This window comes from Corvus cornix, chromosome 3 (assembly GCF_000738735.6).
Source record: "Corvus cornix cornix isolate S_Up_H32 chromosome 3, ASM73873v5, whole genome shotgun sequence".
NCBI lineage: Eukaryota > Metazoa > Chordata > Aves > Passeriformes > Corvidae > Corvus > Corvus cornix.
Window position 1 is genome coordinate 49334241 of NC_047056.1, and position 19985 is coordinate 49354225.

The 19985-nt window shown below is 40.6% G+C and overlaps 1 protein-coding gene across 4 annotated transcripts in view; it reads right to left on the minus strand.

Annotated features, from left to right (window-relative positions):
• UTRN (utrophin) overlaps positions 1 to 19985 on the minus strand; it is a 356530-nt gene that overhangs the window by 313654 nt on the left and 22891 nt on the right. For 3 of the 4 annotated variants that reach the window (XM_020583681.2, XM_020583682.2, XM_020583680.2), the window contains exon 1: positions 8903 to 9002. The exons of the other annotated variant lie outside the window; for it this stretch is intronic. In XM_020583681.2, coding sequence (XP_020439270.2) covers positions 8903 to 8996 — 94 coding nt within the window. In that variant the 5' untranslated portion in view covers positions 8997 to 9002. Of the gene's footprint in view, positions 1 to 8902; positions 9003 to 19985 lie in introns of those variants that run through there. 4 annotated transcript variants of the gene reach the window in all.

The following is a 19985-nucleotide window of genomic DNA, read 5'->3' on the forward strand; positions in this document are numbered from 1 at the left end:
ACAGAACTGCAGCTACTCAGTTGTAATAACTGCACCTCCTAAACATGAACATTATAGAAAAAAAAAAAATTCAGATCTTCAGGAAAAGCCTGAATTGCTACCTTTTGTTCTCTACTTTTAGCATATCAGAAGAAGCCATATAAGAAAGCAGTATGTGGGGATACTCATTCTTGGGAGAGACAGAAGAGTTAGAAAAGACTAAGAGAGCACAAGGATGAAACATTTGTGTTTGTATTTATCATATCAATTATGACAGAAGTTCTTCATCTGGATCGTGTCAGTCTCCAAACCACAGGGCAGCAGAAAAGAATTTGGAGAGGAAGAAGATGCAGACAGAAAGCGGGTATCAGTTAAAACAAAATCTTAAGACATAAACGCAGAAGTGTCATATTATAGGAGCAGCAGGAAAAATGAAACAGGCCTGAGAAATGGAAGATATTTATCAAATAACTTCAAAGAGGTATTTAAGCATAATGACAGGAGGAAAGTTGAAGGTCACACAAAAAACTACCACAGCAGCAGTAAATCATAATTGTGCAAATTTAAACAACACACACCACAGCACTTACCTATACCAGGGAGACTTCCCCAAAAAAATATTTCTTTGACAACATAAGATACTGTTTTGGAACTTTGTTCGAACTTTCTTAACTGCACATTTAGTTTGTTTCTGGCAAAGATGAAGGCTCAATAATTCACTTATACTTGCATGAGAACACAACAGGAGAATGAATATGCAAAGAGAGACAAGAGAAAAGCTTCCTTGATTTATTAGACATGAGAGAGCATTTTTCCACTGCAAAGCAGTCAGTAATAAAACAAGTCAATCAGAGGTTATCTATTTGTTTCAAAAGTCTTCAAGAGCTAGTGCTAAGCCAGTAGAGCATTTCCCAAGACCTGTTGCTGTTTGAGGCATTTTACAGGAACTTCTACCAACCCTAGAATCAACTTTGCTCTGCTCCCCCAGACTACACTATGAAAAATAAGATGGCTACAGATTTATTCGTAGCGTCACATCCAATTTTTAATTGAACAGGGAGCAATGGCCCTGGCAGAACTGCATGCTAAACTACTGAATTGATGAATATTTATTTTTCCTAGTTCCTTCAGCCACTGATAATTTGTATACACAAATATGTTTGGTTCTGTTTGGATTTGGTAGGGCTGTTTTTGGTGGGGTGTTATGTTCAACGGCTAGAGTAAATTTTTCTGGCTAGTCCAATAGTCTCCCATCTTGCAGATAAAGAGCACATTCACACTGTCAAAACAGTAGCTAATTATTTACCTGATATGACTCTGCTGCACGTAACATTCAAGGATATTCAGCAGGACAAGACTATTAGAATATACATGTTCTGTCACTGAGATCTGACTCACCCTCTATCCCTCTGGAGGGTGACAGCTACTAACCATGCAGCTTTGTGCATGCTGCAGAGGGGACTGGAGACAGGGCAGTATGCAGGAATAAGGAACACCAAAAGGGGCTAGAAAACATCCACTACCCCTGCTGATGGTGTCTGTAACCCAGCCTGACTGCTCCTGCAGGCTCCTCCAGTTGATGCCATCAGAAGTGGGAGCAGTGTTCACACATAAGCAGCAGAACACCGCACTTAACTTAGCAGCTGACCAGGACCATTTCCAAGGTGCTGGAAATATTCAATGCAAGTCTGCATGTCTCAAACATGGAGTTCGTTTGTGTAGGTTTTTGAGTCATGCACAATAAAGAAAGGCACAAGGACACAGTGTCAGCCAAACCGTGCTCCCACAAGCATTAGCATATTTGCTAAACCAAACTTTGAATTATTTTCACACATATTTAAATTTGTTTCAGACCAAGAGTGCATTTTTACCATCTGAAAATTTTTGGACCGTAGGTTTTTAAGCTCATACTCTTGCTGAGAGTTGACTGCATGCATATGCTAAGAAAATACAGCTTTTCTCTCAAATAAAAAACATTCCAGGTGAAGATACACTTTAAATAAGCAGGCTTTTTTATTCCTTTGGGGGAAGGGTGGTAAGGATTTGGGAATTAAAGAGAGAAATTGAGTCTGGGAAGATAGGGATAGGTAGGTAGAAAGTGTTTTAATTTTTCTTCCTTGTTTCACTCTATCTTACTCTAATTGTCAGTAAGTTAAAAAAAAAAAAATATCCCCTTGATCAAGTCTGTTTTGCCCACAGTTAAAACTGGCAAGTGATATCCCTATTTCATCCCATGAGCTTTTCAATCTTATTTTTCTCCCCGTCTAGTTGAGAGGAGGGAGTAGTGGGGATGGGCATTTGGCAGCTATCAAAATCAACCCGCCACAAGGACCGAACAGCAAACTTGTTATGCAGAGTCAAAGACTACAATAATGCACACTCACAGCAATTTATACAGAAAAATCTTTCCCCTTAGCTCAGAGAAGAATGTCCAATAAGATAGCAAACCAGTTTACCTGGCCATAAAATAGTTCCAGCTCAGCTCCTGAGGGCAAACTCTTAAAGTTATTTTTATTACTGTAACAAAAACAATAGAAGACCCACAAAAAAACCAAACACCAAATACCTTAAAAAAAAAATAAAAACAGAGAAGCAAGGCAAATGCTCTATATACAATAAAGCCTATTCTAGTATTGCTTACTGTAGTTCAAATCATTTGATCCTAATGGTGAGTTAAATTTCTGATATTAGTCCCTTGTAAAATGAAATCTCTTGGAAGGTTAACATCTTGCATTATCAGCAATACCTAAGTTTCTCTTTCAGATGCAAACTTTAAAAAATCATTTGATTAAGATAAGCACTTTTTTACCCTTAATGACAGGCAGAGAAATGACTTAAACCAAAAAGCACCTCCAACAGAAAGCTGGCACTGTGCCCTGACGTGGGAATATCTGACAGTTTGATTATTTTCAAGAGTATACCACATGACTGTGTTGGAGACAGAAATGAAACTGCATCAAAATCAGCTAAAAACACAAGACGTGTACTGTGATTGGTTTAATTCTGTCTAGGTATTCAGATTTACAACTCTTTCCACTAACAACTTTTGTATAATCAGTTCTGTTCACAGATCAAAAACTGAAACGATACAATACTTGTTTCCATTTAACTGTACAGCACATTTACTGCTTGCTTAATACAGCAAAATACACTACCACTACATCATCATTTGATACGTTCACCAACTACATTTTCTCTCACTTTTATTAATGAGAAATGAGCTTGAACATTGTGGGAGAATCTACCTGCATTCAAGGCTACTAAACAAACAGATGAGGCATGTTCCCACAGGAAAGTTATCTGTGTAACCCACACTTGGAACTTTTTTTCAAGCTACTGCAGTTACTGGTTGTAGATTAGATAAGGAATGCTTGCGTGAGATTTTAGGGCAACAGATATGGAAACGATGATAAGACATCAGGTGACAGAGTTTTATGTCTTTGTTGCACAAGGCTAAGAATCCCAGTCTATTATCCTTCAATCTCAAATTGTCATCAGCAAGCTAAAGCTTATAACTTACTCACTGAAAGGAAAACTACAACAAGAATCAGTAGCAAATTGTCTGGTAAAAAATACAATGCAAAACCTACATTATACAAAAATCACAGAAAACAGAATGGATGCTATTTAGTAATACAGAACAGCTTTCAAATATTCAATTCCAAGTTCACATTTATTTGCAGCAACTAAACAGATCATATTCATTTGCTTTCTGCCTTAGAAGTGGAGAAATGGCAACTAACCTTTTAGAAAGGGGTGTGCTTGACAAATTTGGCAAAAGACTCTGCATAAGGACTGTAGGAGGGGGGAAAGTAGCTTTAGAGGGGATCTATTATTCTGCTTTCTATCTCTTTGCTGCCTTAGAAGCAGCAGTGGAAATGTTTTCCTTGTATATAAGGCAACTCTGGTCACACAAGCGAAGTAAATATTGATTTTATTATAGCTGAGCTGGGAGCAGAAGTTAATTTCAATGGTCTGCATAGAATGTTTTATGAATTGCTTTAAAAATATTTTGCATTACAAGGTATTAAACCAGCTAAGAACCTTTTAAAATAATCTGAAGCTTAAAATGATTGAGCTGGACAATTTTATCAGGGTAAAAAGTATAGCTGAGAGAAAGAGAAACAGTATTAAAGGCTGCACTTCAGCAGCTCATAAAGCCAAGCAGGATGCTTTCTTTCAATCCAGGGCAGACAGTCCCAAAGCCTTTATGCTGGGGGACAGCTCAGGGGCAACGTCGCAAAAGCCCTGGGCTAGAACCAGTCACTAGCACAAGGAGGAATGGGCAGGGATAGGACCTATGTGCTCTTGGTTGGTATAGTTGGTATATCATATCATAGGCCTTAATTTCAAGTTAATCAGACCCAGGACAGTTTATCTCAATAATGAGGAGATATGTCATGACCACAGTACAATATCCACACTGTAGTGAAATTCAGCAAGTCAGATACAATCATTCTGCTTCCATCTGCATAAGACATACGGAATGCTCTGTTACTGTCAAATATGAGCAAGGGCTGCCAGTGCACACTTGTGGGACAGCTTTGATTCAGGCAGACAGACACAAGGGGAAAGCTGATGACTGCCACCCTGCACCGCACGGAACTCGGACAGCACATTTCCCGATCTCTGCAGAGAACCCTCGAACCATTTCCTTCTTTTCTGAACACTTCGACAGAAATTCATCTCCACACGTAGCGAGTGTCAGAGTAAAGGCATCTCCTTGCCCTGCAGCACAAGCCCGGGTTTTACCCGCTGGAAGGATCAACCAGGGAATTACTGCAATTCGCTTTCTCAGCTGCTCGCTTAGCGAAGATTAGGGCGCGCTCCACCCAGACGCCACACAAATGAGGTCACATAGCTGACCACACTGCTGCCAATTCCTGCCCTATTCATCAGGGACGAGGGCAGGAAGCAGATGGAGCCCTCAAGTTAAGGGTCGCAACATTTCAGTGAGAACATAAAAGGGATCCAGCGGCAGATAATTCACCGGCCGGAGGAACGTGGTTTCTCCACATGGCAGAGCTGAGTCACGGGCACCGCTCTGTCCCATACAATGCAGAGGGCACAGACTGCGTTCAGCAGCAAAACACTCCCCCCCTACAGCTTAAAAAAGGGACTCTACTACACGACAGTAGAAAATATTTTCCACTTTTTCCATACCTATGTGCATTTAAGAGTCTAATATACATAAGAAGAGTTTTTTTAAGTCCTTCAGATCTTGAAAATGGGTTCACTTGAGGACCCAAAAGGCAACAATATGACGTAATTACTACGTAAACCTGTTTCTATTTACAACAACGCTGTATTTCAGAACGCATACTTCATCACCTGCTGCCAAAAAGGAAATATACCATTTTCAAGTGTTTAAAAGCTAGAGTTGTTTGAAATCAAACAGATTTGAGGTCCAACACAGCTCTACTGAACAACTAACTAGACCAGAGTTTACAGTAATATGAACAATATCATAAATATTATTTAGACTATTGTAACAGCTTGTGTGTGGTCTCAAATAATTTCAAGCTGCTATCAGTGCATCTATCTTGTGGGAACACAAATTCCTTCCCACCTGGAAGAAAGCTTATCATTTATAGGCTAGTGCTTCTGAGATTTCCAGAGACAAATGGTAACAAGCTAAATGCAGAGTTTCAAAAGACATGTTTTCAAACTATCTGTTTGCATAATGCCTCAGTCATGTCATTACCATTGCCTTCTAATGCTATTAAAAAATAACACTCGTTTCAATCACTGGGGTGATGCCTGCACAATTAATTCACGCAGCAAAATATAAATTGATCTCTTGCTTCTGTTGACAACTGTATGAATAAAATAACAATATCTAGTTGCATAATGCTAAGATGCTGACATAGATTATTCAATAACTGCAGAGTGCTTTACTGGCTTCAGGAGCTGACATTTTACAGAAAATGTGCCACAAAGCAACCCCTTTCAGAAGGTTTCACAGGACCGGCATCTTTTTCTGCCTCCATAATATGGGTTAAGCAGCCTCCCCCTCCAATGACAGGGTGATATCCATCTGGGTAATGAGGCAATTGAGGTAAAAAAAATATTTTAGAAAATAATCACATTAAGTAGTGCTACAACAGTAGAACATGTTTATTTAAACACAAAATAGCCCAATCATTTTCTTGGAACAGTTTCAGAATTTTACTAGAAGAATATAAATTATCTCCCATGGCACAGAAGAGCAACAAAGAAAGCTCATTTTTTTGAATGGGTGAAGAAAGTACAAGATCCTTTCTTTTTTTCCCCTCCCGGATAAAGAGTAAGTTTTGGTTCCAGTCAGGCACCACTAGCCTACCAGTGCCACCACCAACTTGAGAGTTTAAGAGATTCTTAAGAGAGATTAGACTGTTATAAAGAAGGGCGTCCCACCAGATGATCTAAATCACTTAGTATGTTTTAGACCATAAATCAATCTCTGACAAAACTTAGTTGTGCTGCTTAGGCTTCAGAGAACACAAGTTAGTCTTACCCACTTTGGTTTCACCCAAACTAATTCATTTACAACCAGATACTTTATCAGGTATGAGCTTCAACCTCCCTTCCTCCAGTCCCTGCCAATTCTCACAGCAAGTAGACAACCAAAAAAAGCCAAAGCCACACCTCTGCTGACTGAAAAGTGTCCCTGTTATTTATATTCTAGACTTCTGTGAAACACAAAGGACACGAAGGAACAATTACATACGCACCCCTTCCAACTTCTCCACCCATTTTTTCCGACTATTTCTAGTACTGCATCATTAAAAATCCTGTCCTCTCAGAGAATGGCCTCTCCACCTTAGCACACTCCCCCTCCCCGCACCATTTATTTTACCTTCAGGTTTTTTCCTCATTTTCCCTTCTGTGACTCTTACCTTCTAGCTTTTTTCAGGTTTTTTTTCAATCCTGTGTGCATTTCCAACACACTAAGAAGCAACCAAAGCCACAAGTCCCTCACAGTCTCCAAATACAGTTTTAAAAAAAGTGAGCAGATGACAGTGAATTTGAGACTCTGACTCTACTAGAAAGCAAATCTACAGTCCTACACTTTATGAAGAGTTAGGAAGAGTATAATTCAACAAATTTCCTGAAAAAAATCCTGCCACTTGATTAAGAAAAATTACAATTGCAATATACCAGCCATGATCTATGTGCTTTTAAAAACGGAGGGCTCTCAACTCAGACTTAAACAGGCTTTAAGAAACCATCCCTAAACACTCTTCTCAATCATACAAAGCACCTGAGCAAGCAGGTAGCTGCTACTCAACTAGGAGATTTACACCTTAGCCTAGCTGCCCAGAGCAGGCACAAGAGAAATCATCCATAGACACACAAACATCGCCAAATATTAAATGTGTGCACACACTGGCACTTACATGTTAAAAACACCTGAAGGATTGAGACAGAAAACCCCAGAGAGATTGACCCTCCTATTATACCATAGATGAACATTTCAGAGATTTCACAACTGCAGTGTTCATCAGTTAACGACATGGCTGGTTGTAACTCTGGTCCCAAGTTTATGCTCTTCTAAAAATATAACCAAAAAAAGAAGGAAGGGAAAAAAAAAAATCCAATAAATAGTCCTGAAAAACCCACACCAATACACACAGAGCCAGAACAAACAACTTCCATGAACAGCAGCCCAGGTTAAAAACCAACCAGATTGATTTTCTCCTACTGCTAACCTTCCAAGAGTGATCAGCTGCAGCTGTCTCACATTTGAGGGCTGAATACGTGCAGATTTTGAAGAACACTATAGATCTCTCCAACCTATAATTTACTGAGCTCTCCAGAGTCAGTCAAAAGCAACTCCACTCACATTACTGAGTTTTCTTGACGTTTTTGTCAGTTTCTTAAGAAAGCTTGGACTGAGCCACAAAGGAAAACTTTCTGCTCTCAGCTAAACTGGCATATATCCAAATCCACCTCATTGTTCTAGAAGCAAACATACATGAGATCAGAGTCCCAGCCCATCATTTTATTCTAAAGTTAGCCATTACACTGATACATCTTAAGAGGATTTTAGTTTCTCTTTCCAAAAACCCATATTCAGACTCCAGCTTTGTACCAAAAAACCCACATCAAAAATCAAGTGGACCAAATTCTTTATTGATCAACAGGTTCTGATTTCATGAAGCTCTGACACCACAAAATAAAGTTCCCATCTGTCAGTTACTGTATCCACATAGCATATTCACAGGTACTAGGAATGCTCAAATTGTCTTTTCCTTGTCAATCTGTGTTATTTGGCCCTAGTCACAAAACAGAAGAGACAATCCACGAAATTTCAATTAGAATAGGTATGAAGGATGGCAAAAGGAAAAGGAAAGAATAACATCCCAAATTTCTTTTCGAAAGCATCCCTCCACAAAACATTCTTTCCAAACTACTGGAAACATTGCTCTCTTGAGATACCACGAAAATGAGGATAAAAACCTGTGATGGGTCAAGGAGCTGCTATAAGTTTATACATTCAAAAGTACCAGAAGGCACAGTAAGCAGAACTGTAAAGAATCAAAAACAACTAAATGCTGAAATGACCGTAATTTAATGCATGGTTTAAGAAAACTGGGGACACTAAGACATTCAATCAGACAGAAGAACAATAAAATTTCTACCATGAACAAGTTACTGCTATAGGCGAAAGGGAACCCCACAACACAAGCATTACTAAGAAGATCTTGCGGCTGCAGGTGTGACACAGCCAGAGCTCACACAACACTTGCAGTGGACCAGCGCCACAGAAAACAGCCTGCTCTGTTTCCTGCCATGCCTTCCACAATCTGCTCTGTTAGAGTAAACTAACTTTTGCAAAGTTAAGAAAAGCAGTTTTCATCAGGTGTAGAAGACAAAAACAGATCTACATGGCTGGATCCTTTCATCTACCACAGCCTTCAGAACACAGAGAAGCACTCACCCAGCGGAGGGTAACAGGGCTGCCGGTCGGTATGCTGAGGCACAGCAACCTTGTACTCTTTCCACTCAACTTTTTTGGCTGTTTGAATGCTCATGATCAAGCTCACTCTTTGAATAACAGGAAAGTGAAGATGCAGAGGAAGTACACGCTTGTACCCACGCAAGAACTGCATGCTGGGATTCAAGGGGGAGGGAAGCGCTGGTTTTCCTCAGAGGGTTTGACACATTCAGCCACACAGTGACTGACAAAACCAGTCAGGAAACAAACCTTTAAAAAGGCTGCATGTTAGCAAGTAACACACTTCAAGCTAATTGAGATTTCTTTTCTCTTTAAAATCAGATTAATATGCTGCTTTGCTACTCCTTATGAAAATAAGGGGAAACTCCAGCTTTCAGAGAACTGGCAAGTTAAATTCTACAAACTGAAAATAGGAAAGCTGATGGCAATTTTCCTTTTCTGTTCAAATCAAGCTCTATGGTCAAAAACCATACTCATTTTAAAAATCCTGAATATTTTTAGCATTCATTCTGTAAAAAGTTTGCAGTATCACTATAACACTTTTTTCACACATTCAACAGAACATAAAACCAGCACAACTTTTCAAGGTAAGCATCCACATCTTTTAATGGCCTTTCAAAAGGGCACAAGAAATTTTAAACACAAGATTACAGCATAAAAAGGAAGTTGTACAAATAAACCTCCAAGTCAAAATAACAAACTCTGATTAGGCATGCCCTTTCCACTGTGCAGTAATTCCAAATAAGACAGAGCAAGGAACAGTAAAGCAGAAGGTTGATAATGCAAGACTATGATAGGATCAGAGTTATTTTACAAGTGAGCCTTTAAACTATGCTTACCACCAGAACAGAAAGCAAATCCAATCCCTCTGTCTTCAAAAGCCTGCTACCGACTTAATAATCAAATTAAGAGGACTCCAAATTTTGTAGTTATGAAAGACGCTCCATATTCCACACTTTTGGATACTGAGCTGTACAGAATCCCAATAGTCACAACAAAGTAATGCAAGAAGAGATTAAGTATAACACATGACCAGAGAGGAGAATTCTAAACCACAGAATTGGTTTCAAAAGTGGAAAGGGGCTGTTTGATTTGTCTGCCTGTTTCACTGCACTATGCTATAAGACAACTGTCCTAGATACAGCTCTCCTCTCTTCACTGATACCCACTTGGGACAGTTTACTGTCTCACACCCCAGACACTGTTCAGGGGAGGGAAAGAGGGAGAAATCAAGATCAGATTTTTCTTTTAATTTTTGTGGGCCAGAAGTTGGTCTTACTTAATTTTGTGGGTTGGAGGTTTTTTTCCCCAAATTGAAGAATTCCGCGAAGTTAAAGGCTGAAGGAGTTTTGTTTCCATGAATAAAGACAACCATACATTCAGGGGGCTAAATCAGACATTTGTATCCAAACATTTCTGTGAACCATGCAAGCAAGAGCGAAGTGGAAAGGCAATAAGAGTTTTAAAGCTAGGATTTCTATTTTAGAAACAAACAAGGATGTATTTTGTAAATACAAATACAAGCATTACTGTGCCAAGCACTTCACGAGCACAAAGCGAAAGGACACTGCCAACTCCACCAAGCAAACAATGAGAATTAGCAGACAGACCTGCATATTTGCCAAAAGTCTTACCAACAGCACCACATCTTCCTTTTTTCAAGCCTTGATGAGACTGGTCTGAATTCCCTACAAATGTTCTCCTGTGTATCCAATACCTCACTTCACCTTAGTCCCTGCCACTCCAAGATAAGGCCCACCCACACTTGGCAAGACTGAAGAATAAGCACAAGTTTCAGGAATAAGCTAGTTTGTGACAACATTTCTGGGTTTACCACTTCTCAAATGAGAAAGTGTTTGCAGGCGGTGAGAGCAGTTAGAGAAACACCAGTCTGACCATCAGTCCCTTGAACTTCATTCAATGTGAAGCTATTAGAGAAGCTGAGTAAAATCATTCATGCACCAGAGCTTCCAGAGAAGCTCAGCTCTCAAGCTCTGCCTGCCATCAGCAGCTGTCCCACGTACATCAGAGAAACCACTTTTATCTAACAGCAGGTTTTACATCAAAAATCCAACATTTCAATAAGAATATACACTGAGAATATTTTTTAACTTGGGAGGGGTTGTTGCACTATATTTAAATTAAAAAATAAACAACTCTTGCCTAAATGGAGATAGAATTACTAGCATGAAATAGCTGCATATCAGAACCCATCTGAAAGAAGTTAACTTTAGGATGGCAGGAATATTTTTAAGTTAAATTTTACAAGTGAAACCATGGCCTCTGTGAATATCTGAAGTATTGGGTGTGAAATCCATACATTAACTGCAAGAGCAGATAAGCAGAAGTGAAATGGAAATTTCTGGTCAAAATAATCTTTGAAAAAGGCAAAGGAAGACTTCTTTAAAATTTTTTAAAGCAAACTCCAGAGCTCAAAATACTAGTATACTCTCTACCCATAAACCACTTCATTCATTAAGAGGAAGACGGTCTTATTTCTACTACTACTGAATTCAACAGGCCATTTATTTAGCAGCTCTCTGACTGGAGTACGTGCTCTCATCTATTCTCTCTGGTGTTGACAGCAGTAATCAAATTTTGTACATGCCACTGGCCCTATTATAGTTCCACAGCAGCTGGCTGGCTGCCTAGGCTTCTTATCATGTATGATAAAGACCAGCCGAACAGAGCAGCTGTGGGAAGACAGGAGAGTGAAGCTTAACTAGAAGCCTAGTAAGTAGAAATCATGTCTCTTTATGCTTGCCTATGTATTACAAAGCATGAAGAACAAGGCTACACTCAACACATGACAAGCTTGCTTTAACAGTTTTCAGAAGGACTGGAGCTTAGATGACAATTCAGCCCTTGTTGAAGAGCAGGTCTGAATACCACACTTCATATGTGAAACACTACCCACCTATACAGCAGGGAATGGGAAAGCAAAAAAGCATATAGAGGTGCAGGGAAAAGGGGAAAAAAAAGGGGAAGAACCCCAGATAACTGTACCCATTCATTTGAAGGTGAGCTCATAAAAACTTAAGATCACTTCTCTATCACAGCCCCAGCATATACACAGTCAGCACTGGGTTCAGAGTAAAATTAAAAGTTCACAGAAGCAAACAACAATGGGAACAGAAGGCAACATCCTTTAATTATAAAACTCCCCTGTATGCAAGACAATCTATAATGAGATTAGTTTCCATTTCTTCTTTGCCTTCTGGGAGCCTTCCAAGAGCCTTGAATGCCTTGACTCTGAGAAGAGGAAACTGGCTTCTTTTTCACAGCCTGCCTCCTTCCAGCTGCATTCCAAGTAGGCCTTGGGTAGCCCTGCTCTGAACTTCCACTCTTCCGTACAAGTCCATAGAGAAAGGCTTGGGTTTATGGCAGAGGAAAAAACAAATCTAAGGGACTTCTTATGGGAGCAGAACAAGGAGGTACAGAGTTCTTCCTTCACCAAGGTGAGAGCCAAGCAAGCCAAGTGTCCTCCTTCCTACAAGGGAAGCTCAGTCTTTCTCAAGGTTCCTGTGCTACCTGTCTAGTCCTATCCTTTATAATACTGCTAGAATAAGCATCTAGTTAAGAGCTTCTCGCGCTGTGGGACATTAACATCCCGTAATTTTGTTCAGGATGTTTTATTTCACCACAACAACCTGACAACTTTTTTTGCTGGCCTGCCAAACATGATTTGAATTAGCAGGCCACACAATTCTTGTTTGAGCAGGCAAACGAGAGCTTCTAGGCAATGCTAAGGAGAAGGATGGTGAAACGGCAACAGTAACTTGAACAGAAAGTCATGTTTCAAATGCCTGTTGCATTTTGATGGCAACTGGTTATTAGTTTAACCCCTACTTCCAGGAAACCCACAGCACCAGCAACTTCAAACGGAGAACAGTGAGTTCTTAGCATTTCTATTGAAACCTCCTTTCACACAGCCAGGTTCATGTCAGCATAAAGCTTTCTACTGGAAAGAAAATTAGCAATACAGTAAATGCCCTCACTACCGTGGAAGAGGAACAGCATGTGTGGCAGCTAGTGGAGCACTGCAGTACAGATAACACACAGATATTCTCATTGCTTTCACAGGCAGCTCCAACACAAACCCTTCCACACACAGCGCTTCAGGGACTTGACACATGGGTCTCGTAAAACAGCATGTCTGTGGCTGCCACAAATAACTGACTCATCCTGCAAAAGAATAATAGTAGCAGCTGTAGATAAATTGTGATGCCTTTCAAGAATCACCGTAATTTTAGTCTTTTTTGACATTCCTCTTACAGCTTCCCTTTTCCTTTTGTACAAGGGAATATTTTGAATGTAAATACCAAGAAACGTAAATACCTGGGGACCACATGAGTCTTCCAAAAGCGTTGCTTACATTATAATCACACCTGTGAAACCCAACCACAACCAAACAGTACCTGCTTTTCACAAAACATCCTGGGCCACCTGTTTACAGCAACTCAGAGGAGCAACAGGAGGTTCACAGGACAAGTAGCAGCCTTCTGCATCTTGCTTCTCATTTAAAATGCTGAGCACACCTTCCAAAACAAGGTTCCTGCCCATTCATATGCACCTTTATAAAACAAATCCCAATGAATCCATGACAGATGCACTGCTCAACACTTGTGTGCTCATATTCTGGGGTGTAATGTGTATTTCAGCAGAAGCCCAGGCACTGGGCCCTGAGTGACAGCATGCAAGCCCAAGCACAGGAGAGGGGCCATCACTTGAGCTGCCCCAGCTCCTCCAACCAGCAATGCTGGTGGTTCAGTTTTCAAATTCACTTTCCCTGCTGCAGTAGGACAGACTGGGTTCAAGCCAGTGGCCAAGCACCTCTAAGAGCTGCTGGTAAGCAATTCCACCCAGGACAGGTAACTGCCTTTAGCATACCCCACAGTACCAGGAACTGCTGCAGAAAAAGGCACTGCTTCCAAAAAACATCTCATTCCTCTGTCCTTCACATGCCAGGACATAATCCAAAGCTTTGGAAGCAATGGTTTAGGCAACATATGAATAATTTACTTGTACACTTTCCTGTCACTCATTTTGTAAATGAGTGTTTGTACCTCCAACAACAAACATCTCAAAGCTTCCTTGTAAATACCACTGGGTGTTTGTCTTCCAAAGAATTTTCTGATACATTCTTTTCAAATCCTCCCGGCTTTCCCCATCCAGACTTCACAGGGCTGTGCATTGGTGTCTGCCTCAAGCTGGGCAGAGGGAAAGGAAAACATATCAGGAAGCCTGGAGAGCGGCTCTGGAGCAAGCACATGTCCCTCCACTTGCCCAAGTCTTCAGGCCTTCACTCTAGCTGCTAGGGCTGCAACCACAACCTTCATCCCAAAAGCTAAAACTCTCATCTCCTACCATGGTGAGGAGAAGGAGGGAACATAATCACAGGCCCATTTCAAGAGTTGCACATCCTGACCAATGACCACATTCATGGTCAGCAGGGTGCCACCAACACTGAAGCTCCAAAAATCTGGAAGTTTGGTTTTCCTTTTTTTAATGCCCTATAACAACACATGGGTGATCAGACAGCACCCTCTAAGACATTAACTCTTCAGCCATACCATTTAGAACATGCTGTTTATTTGCATACTGACACTGAGTGTCTCACATATACGCATTACCAGTCTTGTTAAAATTAGCGTTCAATTTCTTCTACCCAGACAGTCTACTTCCCTTCCTGCTTGCAACAACGTACTCTATTCATGCTTTTCCACAACAGAAAAACAGAGGACAAAGAGGGACAGCATTGTGCAGAGCTGCCCTGCCTTCTGCAGGAACTAATAACGAAATTCTTTGGACTTCCCAGTCTCTATGCGAGGGATGGAAAGTTTTGCTCACCTGGAAAAGAGGGATCTGCAGAAAGCCTGTATTAGGAGCCCCAAGTTTCCCTATTCCTTTCTTGAGTAGCAAGCATACTGTAGAGAGCTCCCTAAGTTAAACAGGCTGTTTTTCCTCAGTTCAGAGAGCTAAAAATTAGTAAGAAACTATTAGAGACATCCTAAAATCAAGAAAAATAAAACTAAGCCTGCTCCCTACAGACCTTGGTCAGGTCCAACACAAACATACCTCCAGTTAAACTCCCCACTTTTTAGAGGACAAACCTGTCTCCTGCCAAGGACCCAAGGCAAACACCCCTCTTTCTGAAACAACATTGCTGTATCAGAGTCAAAACAGAAAAAAAATCAACCCAAAGCACATCTACTCAGCTCAGTGCAGGAAGGCTGCACTGGGTGTTCAGGACTCAGCACAGTGACACAGCACTCAGCTCGGGTGCAGGCACCCAGCCCAGAGTCCTGGAGCAGGCAGCTTGATAAGGGCAGGCATCACAGCATTCCTTCTGCACGATGCCAGAGCAACAACACAAAATTTTCAAAACTACAGAAATCCACCTTAGAATTAGCTACACGTGGTACCCATCTCAAAAACTCCATCTGTGTGTCTCAAAGTACTGTGGCACAATGACCAATTCTGCTACTGCATAAGCCTTTACTTTCATGAAAGACCCCTTTACCAAGAGGAAGAAAAAAACCCACACAAAACATACTCCTGTTCAATCCTCTTTAAACCCTCCAGTTAACTTAATATAGGCTTAATATATCTCTTGTTAATTAGTCCCAATAGTTCAATTTACACTCACTGCTAAAAGCTTACACAGCATTCACAGCCTTTAGCCACTGATCTCCTTTTAACAGCTACAAATTGAAAATCATTGTGTGGTTAAGGTTATCAAGACTTCAACAAGGACAGAGTATATTTCAACAGATAAACCAACATTCAGATGTTTTGGTAGGTGTAACATTCTACAAAGGCTGTATTAAAAAAAAATTGCATCAGTTGTCAGGTACTAGAAGTGCATCATTAAAACTGTTGTTAAAATTAATGGCCTTCTTTCTCTCCTTCCTCACCAATTAGCACAGAAGAAAAAGAATGAGGTAAAACCATGTGCTTTGTTAAATATTGAAACTACTGGAACCTGCAAAATAACTGATTACTAAACTACTCTGAGGCTGAGGTCAGTTTACAGAGGAACCATCACGCAGCAGCTATGGCAACACAGAACCACCACACTGCACTGCCAACTAGCAAAGGGAAACATAAGAACAAAGAGCGGAGCAACAAACAGCATCAACCTGCTTTCCTAGGGCTGCAGAAGTGACAATTAAAGCTCTCAGAGGGAGGGCTCTTCAGTTTAGCACAGCATTTCTGTGTAGCAAGGGACTTGGGAATGAGTGTGTAAGAGAGACAAAGCACATGGCACAACTGAATCATTACCTAAAGGAAGATTAGACCCACACAACTAAACATCAAAAAGCCTTAAGTCTCTCTAACAGTAATGGGAGCCACACTCATAAGCAGAGATCCAACAGCAGTGAAAATGATAGTGCATTTTATTTGGGACAGAACATGCACCTATCTATCTCAAGCCACCTGCCCAGGTTCCCAAGCAGAGACTGGGGAGCAGCCCAACTCACACATCAGCTAAAGAGGCTAAGTAATAGCTGGGTTAGCAGGCACCTCACTCAGCTCCACACTGGCTAAGGAAAGCTCACACAAGCCACGATCAGCAGAGATGTGCTAAAAAGAGGACTAGGCAGTGCTAAGCAGCTCAGGGGCAGTAACTGATTCAATTTTGCAAGCCAGCAAAAGATTGCATGTTTACACTCTCACTTGTTTTCAAGAAATTTTCAGCAAGCTTTCTGTGTGTACACTTTGCAGGCTTCTGCCAGGTCAAATGGAAAACACTGGGCTCAGTTATTTAAGCTCAAGTGTGCAGAGGAGTAATTACCAAAGCTCCACTGGACAGAAGGATTGCATTCTTTTATTCTTCAAATGCCACCACCCACTAAGATATGATAATAAAACTCTCAGAAACCTTGTAAGCAAATCCAGCAAACACTGTGCAGAAGTTAGCCCACAATCACGTGGTACGCATCTCAAAAACTCCATCTGCGTGTCTCAAAGTACTGTGGCACAATGACCAATTCTGCTACTTGCTGCCACCACCATCATTCTTTTTGTCCATAACCAAGTGCTAGTTGGATTTAAAGCCTAAATCATGTGAAGGTTGAGATTGAGGCCACAGATACAGTATATTATAGAAAGTCTTTCTGTGCAAAACTGACTGGAAAATCATACACATTCCTAAGCCATACAAATGAAGTCCCAAAACACAACTGCTCCTTCACAATTACTGTGATGCAACAGATGCAGCACAGCATTCCCACATAAATATTTAATGTCAACAATATACATGTTTACTGGCCAATTTTAAAACAATTTAAGGGTTAAAAACAGATGCACACACTATAGTAATAACATTATTGGTCACCTTACAGAAGCATCACTTGAAATGTGAGCAGGCACAGTCTCATCCAGGGTCTGAACAGCAGCTTTTTACCTATTCATTTCACACCCCCATTTTGTACTACTGGTTATGAAGCCATCTGATATTTCCTGCAACAACCTTACAACAGGCTCAATAAAATTTCACACTACTTTTACAAAAATATTTTAAGGCTGAAGCCTTTAATAATTTGCTTTTTTCCCCCCTTTAAATTTAAGTGTTTAAATAACAATCACTGTTTTCATGTATTTCAAAAATATGTATATCATGGCTACATTTGCAATGAGTATATGAGTATGTAATATAAATATCTTTGAACAAAAGTTTTTACACCAAAGTGGATAGATTGAGATTCTGAGACACCACACACTATCCTGCGTGTTCAAGACCTTCACTCCATTTAGCAGATGAGCTTTTATAACTCCCCAGTCTCCCTAGCACAGGAAGCAAAGTGCTCCAAATAGCACACGTTTATCAGTTTGTTCCTTACTTTGTCTTGTCTTTCCTCCTACCCCACTTGTTTTTGTTGCTGCTACCAAACACTGAGTGGGTTTTATCATAGGGTTATTTACTTGCTAGCTTAACTTCTCCTGCTTGAGCAGCAACAAGTTGCGACTGAAAAGCAAGCCTTGTTTCTTTCGGCAGGCCTGCCGACACATCCAGGCAAAAACCACTTCAACTTCACAAAGTTAATACTGAAGTAAGTTGTATTAAATTTGTTCACAGGTGTACTTAAAAAAAATAATTCTTTATAGGTTGGTAAAACTCCAATATAAATAAAGGAGGAGATGGACAACCAAACACAAACAAGCTGTATGGCAATTGTAATTCTCTCAAATATGAGTGTGTGACTGTCTTTGTTACTCTGCCTTCAACTTGCCCTAGAGTTGAGCACTTCTCTATAATACCTATACTCAATCGAACATTATACTGCCTTCATTACCAATCATTTAATATCTAACTTTTGTATTCTCACAGTTAACACTGTCATATAAACTCTTCTATTTATGTGCAGTTTCCTCACTTTGACTGGACTGGTTTAAGACAGCTGCATGAATAAAGCATTATAAACCTCCACTGCTTGGTTTTGGTTGGGTTTTGTTTTGGATTTTTTTTACTTTGTAGCATAACCACAGCATTCATACCGTCTGTTTTCTTTAATCTGCCTGTAGGTGATCTTGTTTGTTTAATTTTAAATTACAGCATTCTGACACATCCTACTCCCTATAACAGTTTGCCAAAAAAACCACTTTTGAATCACAAAAGTATTTCAGGTCAGCAACAGAAAAAATATATAACCCTATTACATACTATCTTCATCAATATGATTTGAAAGAAGGTATTCACACAATAAAGATCTTTACAGCTTACACTGAGATAAGCGAGGCAGTTTAGGATATAGGTGGCAAGTTTCAGAAACAGAACTTCATACCAATGCAATTAAGATGCTTGCAACGCTATTTAAAAACAACCTACTACAACCTACCTTTGCAGAAACCTGTGCTATTAAGACTGTGCATGTGAGACTCTGGGTCACTGAAAAGTAGCTCTAGTGTACATGCAGCTAAATGACCACAAAAAGGCAAGAAGCTGCATTACCCAGGGGTTTTCAGAAATCTACCTTTACACACAGGATAACTTCCCCCAGCCCTGCAGTTTTCCACCAGCTATCTGACTTGCCTCCAAATACTCATTTATGCTTCCTGTAAATGATAAAAACTCCACTACTGTTTAGAAAAAACACTCTCAAAGCAAATCACAGGACAGTTCATTCAGTCTTCTCACTCACACATAATCACCAGGTGCAGTCACACTAACAATTTTGTACCTACCATCCCACCATAATTCTTAATAACTTCATCTTCCTTACCTTGTTCTACCCCTGATCTACACAGCTTTTCATCAGGGAAGAGGGAGGGGGGGGAAGGGAGAAGCATTTTCACAAGAAATCTGGCTTGCATCAGATGTGTCTATGATGGCATTTTAGCTACCAGCTGGACCACGACTCATGGATCCCCAGTACCAGGCTTCTGACAAAGCCCAGCTTCCATCTGACAAACAAGACTGGAGAAGCTCCCAGGGCCTACCTCAGCCCTTGCTGCCTCCCCCAAGAATTAGCAGGAATTGCTTCAACACATTTCAACCTCTATATTTCAGTAATTTGTAGAGAAGTAGGACAGTACAAGGATACCCATCCAACAGTAGACAGCAAGAACTTTATGACTACCACAGGAACAGCTGGAGCAACTCTCAGTTCCCATCATGACAATTCATTCCATTCCCTACACACTGTACAGCCCATTCTGGCCAAAAGCACAAAGAGGACTCCAGTGATGTAGCTGGTTTGCCATTTATTTCACTGCTTCAGAAAACCAGTCTCACCAACAGCCTACTCCCCAACTAAAACCAGGAAGTCTGCTGGGAAGCCATGCCGTGGCAGCAGTGGTGACAGGAGGGAATTCCTCATGTCTCATTTATTAGCCACTGCATCTGGCCACAACCAGTTCCACACCCCACCTGTCCCTCAAAACCCAAGAACAGATTACAGACAAAGTAAGCAGATCAAAGTTCTTTTGGTAGGTTCCCCCCCTGCCCCAAACCCTCTCTTCTATAGCAAAACAGAAGAGCCAAGAGATTTGTTATGATCTGGGAGCTGCAAGGCATGTTTGGGTTCTGCGGTTGCTGGGGAGCAGGAAGGGTCAAACAGCA